This window comes from Pinus tabuliformis, chromosome J, assembly GCF_031772625.1.
Source record: "Pinus tabuliformis cultivar Carrire ecotype Pingquan chromosome J, CPIR1, whole genome shotgun sequence".
Classification (NCBI taxonomy): domain Eukaryota; kingdom Viridiplantae; phylum Streptophyta; class Pinopsida; order Pinales; family Pinaceae; genus Pinus; species Pinus tabuliformis.
This window is the reverse complement of record NC_142295.1, coordinates 1508866036-1508872098: the sequence shown is the minus strand read 5'-3', so window position 1 is coordinate 1508872098 and position 6063 is coordinate 1508866036. Positions and strand designations below refer to the sequence as shown.

General features: G+C 36.2%; 1 protein-coding gene across 1 annotated transcript; it reads right to left on the bottom strand.

Annotated features, from left to right (window-relative positions):
* Positions 1 to 649: 649 nt before the first annotated feature.
* LOC149233166 (uncharacterized) lies at positions 650 to 5784 on the bottom strand. The gene is made up of 5 exons (XM_089376668.1): positions 4658 to 5784; positions 1979 to 2041; positions 1628 to 1789; positions 1270 to 1378; positions 650 to 942 (listed from the first exon to the last, which is right to left on the bottom strand). Exons 1-5 carry the CDS (start codon positions 5231 to 5233, stop codon positions 812 to 814), a joined length of 1041 nt encoding a protein of 346 aa, XP_089232794.1. The 5' UTR covers positions 5234 to 5784; the 3' UTR covers positions 650 to 811.
* Between the last annotated feature and the right edge of the window lie 279 nt (positions 5785 to 6063).

The following is a 6063-nucleotide window of genomic DNA, read 5'->3' as shown; positions in this document are numbered from 1 at the left end:
ATTTTGAATTAAAAAAATATAGCCATTCATATATCTTTAAGGTTATTGTTTGTAATGTGGTTACATATCTGCCTTCATCTCGGCACCTTTGAGCACTTTGGAACTGGAAGTTTTGATAGCCTTGATCTAAATGGCTGCTAATAAATGCCTTCTATCAAACTTTGTTGTAAGAAGAAGAAAGTTGTCTGTGGCCTTGTTAATTCGATATTAAAGGAGCCCCTCAATCTTTTGGGTTGAGAATTATTTAGCTAGGGATTTTCATCATTTCCTGAGAGGATGTATTGCCTGAAACGAACAAGTCATAAAAACTTATTCAAGCAATTGTTAAATCATCGTTGAGTGAATTTTTAGCACAAAGCAGCACAGTTATCCAACTAGTTGGATTAATGCATGCTATTAGACATGACGCATAGCATAGTTATCCAGCTAATTGGAATAGTACTTGTTAATCAAGCTTTGGTTGCATAATCTCCCCCCTTAAAACTAGTTATATACTTATATTACTTCGTAAAGACAGATTTGAATCTCCTAGACATGAATGGTAGTGCTATCACAAATTCCAAAGAGAGATTTGAATCTCCCAGACATGAATGGTATTAATATCACAAATTGAGATTCTTCTAGTAAACTGTAAGTGTAGGTGCTTTCTTCTGCCCTTATTTATTTGGATATAAAGTTATATTTTGTTATAAATGCAATATGTACTTTGACACGTTGGTATTTTTGTACAATGAATGGATGAGATGTTTATGGGCATCTGTTCAATGAGGAATGTACACATCCCATGAAATCTAACTTTATATACATTCAACTATACACTGCCACCAAGATGGCCTTCTCCGATCAGAAAATGCTCATAGAATATGGGCTTTGCAAGGAATCCATCTGCAACTGTTAGCACCATAATGAGATCATCTGTGACCTCTAACTCTTGTGAAACCTCTGCGCATCACCCAAAATTCAGAAGACAACCAGATAAGCAAACTTGCAGAAAAAGAAAAGGACAACCAAATAATTGATTAATATCTATGCTGTGGGATAACGATATCAGGTTAGCAAAATAGGACCTTACACATTGCCAAGGAATTGAGGCCATGATTCCTGAACAGGGATAGTCCCCTGGTTGGCAACGGGTCTTATTGTGCAGACCATATAGACAGAATGTGGCTTTACAAAATCTGAACTTGTGAACAGATTTTGTGAATCCTGTGTTTCTAACCATTTGGGCCAAGACACTTTATCTATTAGAGTTAGGGAAGTAAACAATACCTAAGTACTCAGCTTCAAGAAGCCTTGCAGTTCTCTCAGTTTCACACCAGACATGGAGAATACATTGAGAAAAACAATGCCTGTCAGCCACCCCCTCCCTGGCCACAACCTGCAGAGTTGTTGAAAGTAAGATTCGTACTGACTTGTAGTTTTTTGCGTTTGCAGTCTAGCAGACGATAATAGTTATGTGAACCAAATTTTCTCATGTAGAATCATACCGGTTTCCCATTGTAAAATATTTCCTCATCTTAGAAATATGTTTTCCAGCATCGTTTTTGAAAACATGTAGCATTCCTTGTAAATTCTGAAAAATTATATTTTCCAACCAATATAAAAAAAGAGGTGTGAACCATCTTACCAAACCGAAAAGCTTCTTATGAAGTAGTTTGTTGGCCATATCTTGAGAGAACTGCTCTGGATCTGGATAAGACATGGCTCGAGTGACTGAAACACCAACTCGTTGACCATACAATGTGCAAATATAATCTACCTTTTTCCAGTTCATAGAGCAATATTCAACCTACAAATAACATAGACAGCTTAGGCTCATTCAGAAAAGCTTGAAGTAAACAATCTTCATAAGAAAGATAAATCTATAAATCAAACTAGGATTGGTTAGGCTGTTTGAAACTCAAAATTAACCAAGATCCAGCTTATTCCCAGGTGCTTAAGAATAAATGCCAAAAGAGGAGCAGTCACAATGGGCCACCTCCATTTCTGTTACAATGTCTTTGGCCTGAAATCTCCTTACAAAGTACTCCACTGACAAAGCCTGAAGAAACCAACCACAATCAGTACGAAGTAATTTGACTTACAAAACCAAAAGTATGCAATTAGCATTACAGATTAGTCATTGCTCACGATAAACTGATGAACTAATATCATGTTTCCACAACAATTTTCCCATGCTTTCCCCAAGAAATAAACATTTCTGGATTTCTTTTACTACTGCTAATAGAAACAGCAGGTATTGAGGCAAGGAAAGAAGCGGCAAGAACTCTTTTGTGGCTTCAATGATCTTGCATGTTTAACATTTTATTCACTGCAGCATTTGAGCATTGACACATGCACAATGTGCTGAAATTCTTTTCCTTGTGGTTAGTGTGTACCTGCAAATGTCTGATTTGTGGATAACGATTTACACAATAGAATAAAGGATACCCTGGCGTTCTTTGCATTGTTAAAAATTCGCACAATGCCTGATTTGTGAATATATGATTTGCACGATAGAATAAATGATGATACCTCGGCTTCTTTGCCTTGTTTGAAATTCATACGTAGTTATAACTTGTGGGTACAAGTTGAAAAGATAATTTTCTTGGTCTCCCTTGATAAATAATCAACATGTACTCACCCGCCAGTTTAGGTACTTTGGAAGCGAAGTTTTTTAAGTGCGGTGCCTATTTCTGAGTGTTACTTGCCAAGAATAGCCAAAACATTATGAGGCTCGAACCAGACAAGGGATATTATGATAATACAAACAACCAAAGACTCGTATATTGAGATGATCTCAAAATTCTATCCAAGACAATATTTTTAGACATCAAATAGCAAGAACCAAATATTTTTTCAAGAACTCAAAAACTATGGACTGAGGCAGGCTGTTGGATCTAGATTTTGAACATACAAGTCAATTTAGACAGATGGAGTCAGGAAAATTGTTTAAGAATTTAAGAATCTAAGTGTAGAAACTTTGGTGAATCTTACTAATTCTTAAAATGCCAACCTTAAAATGTTCGGTTATGTTTTTGTAAAAATATTCATCTTTTTCAACGATTTTATATAGTTTGTAGAAAATTTTGGTGAAATTTAAGAATTTACTAATCTATATTTAAGTTTAGAAACTTTGGTGAATCTTTCTAATTCTTAAAATGCAATCCATATTACTAATTCTTAAAATGCAAAACATAAAATGTTCGGTTATGTATTTGTAAAAATATGCAAAATTTCAAGGATTTTATATAGTTTGTAGAAAATGTTGATGAATTTAGGCTAATAATTTTAAGAAAAAATGAAAATTGTTGATTTTTTTTTGAAAAAAACATGGAAAATTTTAACTCCAATTTTTTTGTTGTTGATAAAGCAGACATGTAAATACCAAATTAAACATCAAAATAATGAAATAGAGATTTTAAAATAATAACCAGTGCATAAGGCAAATTTGAGATGATCGATCTCTTCATTCCAAATATTATGACAAAGTCATATGAGAGATCCACAATTTGTTTCTTGGAACGAATAACAATAAGATGACTATTTGATCCTCTGTATCACCGCAGAATTGAAAGATACCAAATGTTACACAAGTTCTATTGATGACATAGACAGTAGCAGTAATGCGAGAGGTTATAATCAAGATCAAACATTTCCTTCTCTCTCTTTTCATCCTGATATGGCGACACTCGGATTTGAACCGAGATAAAGGATATACAACTCCCTGCCTTACCACTTGGCTATGTCGCCAAACCAATTTCAGTATCTTTACGCCATGTGGATGTACCTTATGCAGAGAGGATCTTAGGTGCAAACTAAAATATTTACTGTCCCCCTATGGTGGAGCCAAAAAGCCTGATTCAGAAAAGAGTTTACAAACACAGGGAAGAAAGAACTAACAGGTTCTGATTGAGATCAAGGTTTATTCACAGCAAAATGGAAATATTACTCCAGGCAGACAGCTCTCATTCAGATCAGGATTTGTACATAGCAAAAAAGAAATATTACTTCAGGAAGTTGGTTAATGTTAGAAAACATCAAGGCCTGCTATGACTGATATCGTGGTAATTTTTTTGTAAAAGGCCAGTGTGGATGTGTCAAGCCACAATGAGAACATGGATGCCTAATAAGTGTAAATCTGAAAAAATAAACCTTCTGAGTAAGTATCAAGGACAAATGGGACGTATCTATAAACTGTTAAAACAAAGTACCAACATAGGGAGACCTGGATAACTTGGAAATAATAGTGAAGGTAAGCCAAGCTTGTAATAAGCTCATAAGCTCTCAATATTAGTTTTACTGATAAGAGTTGAATACGGTATAAACATGAACAAAGTATTTAAGCTTGGACTAAGACCATAAATCTGGCTATATGAGCCCCTTTCCATATGACTATTAGCTTAACGAATATATAAGAATATCTTCATCCATGTAAAATATGAGCAAATTCATGTTGCATATATAAACACCAAGAATATTCTAGCTAATCCATGATGCTAACGTAGTAAATGAAAATTTGAAAAACAAGGGATATGCCTTGCGTCTAAGAAGGCAGCACAAAGAGTTGCACCAGAAATAACGCCAAAGTCCAGACCTCAATCAGAAAAATGGAGCAGAAATAAGGCTAAAGTCCAGACCTCAATCAGACAAATGGAGCAAATGTTCAAACCTAGACCTCAGAGATAGTAGAAGTCCCTCCTGCGTTGGCCTCCGTCCGAACACGCAAAGCATCAGGGCCCAGCCCAAACTGCCTGAATGACATAAAAGCCCTGAAATGCCCGACCAATATCAATTTCTCCAAGTCATCTCTCTTTTTCCGAGTCAGAGCCATTGTTAGCATCAAGTTCTGCTTCAAAGGAGACGTTACAATGAAATCCCTATTGAGCATCACGTGCAGGGGAGACAATTGGGAGTTGGGCATATGGTGATCCCTTCCATAGGACCCTTCCCCCATCTCGGTGTCCAGGCTTAAACTTCGCCTTAGGAAAGAAACACCACTAGACCCTTTGGAGCACTTGCAATCCTGACCTTCAGACGACTCAGAAGACTCCAATGGCCTCTTCTTAGAAGCCCACTTTTTACATTCAAATGAATTACTGGCCTCCTCTAGTAGGTATTTTCTCTTCCTCTTGCGTATGATTGATATGGCAGAATTGAAAGAATTGCAGAGGGTAGCACGATTAATGTAACTCTTGGTGTTCGCCTTGCCATGAGCTTCGTCTACAACCACATCAGAATTAGGCTTGTCCATTGTGTATTCTTGAGATTTTAGAGCATATCGTGCCTATAAAATTCGAACATGCGACGCCTCCAAGCTCGAACTTCATGAATTATAGCCATCGAGTTGAACATTTTGTGTGATTCCAGGCCTTCGCCTTCGTTGAATAAATATGCAAAACACGTCTGATTTTCGTGGGACTGCAGATATTTTCTGAGGGATTTTGTTGTTGGCCATTCTGCAGTTTCTTCAATGCTCGGATTTTTACTCATTCATGTCATAGCTTGTTATAATCTGGCCAACCCATCTTTAAGTTCAGCCCCAAATGATAATAAACAGATAGAGAGACTTCATGGAAATGTAAAACACTCATCAATGTATTGCCATCTTTCAAATCAAAAGCAAAGTGCAGTAAAAGCCAAAAGATTATACACTAGATAATTCCTTCAGTCTACCCACTGTCAGAAACCCTTCTCCAAGAAATTTTCGATAAACTTGTGGAGCACTCAACGAAGCGTGGGATTTTAGTGGAATATGCTTTTGAATTTTTATTGCTTTGTCATTTTTTTATAACTAAAGAAGCTTCCTATAGGCATGATAAAAGTCATCAAAGCTGATGCAATTCATTGCCAAGTCTGGACAGAAGCTAATGGTTTTATTTCCACAACTGATATGGATATTTCAAGGATGGTGAACAGTGGAGGCATGCAATTAATTTTAGTTTATGCAATGTGACTTCAAGTTTAGTACATTACAGGCTGTAAGTAAATAAATAACAGGCGGTGCTCTTTAATGAGTACCGTGTATCACTTTCATTTGTGTCAGATATAGCTTCGGCTTACAACACGATACTATAAAAAATA

What these genes read in the sequence shown, in the direction of transcription:
- LOC149233166 (XM_089376668.1), bottom strand. Translation starts at nt 5,233, where the DNA reads ATGGACAAGCCTAATTCTGATGTGGTTGTAGACGAAGCTCATGGCAAG. An exon ending in ATAAGAAGCTTTTCGGTTTG is followed by an intron (nt 1,379 to 1,627) that starts GTAAGATGGTTC and finishes ACAACTCTGCAG; the next exon opens with GTTGTGGCCAGGGAGGGGGT. An exon ending in TCTTGAAGCTGAGTACTTAG is followed by an intron (nt 943 to 1,269) that starts GTATTGTTTACT and finishes GGTGATGCGCAG; the next exon opens with AGGTTTCACAAGAGTTAGAG.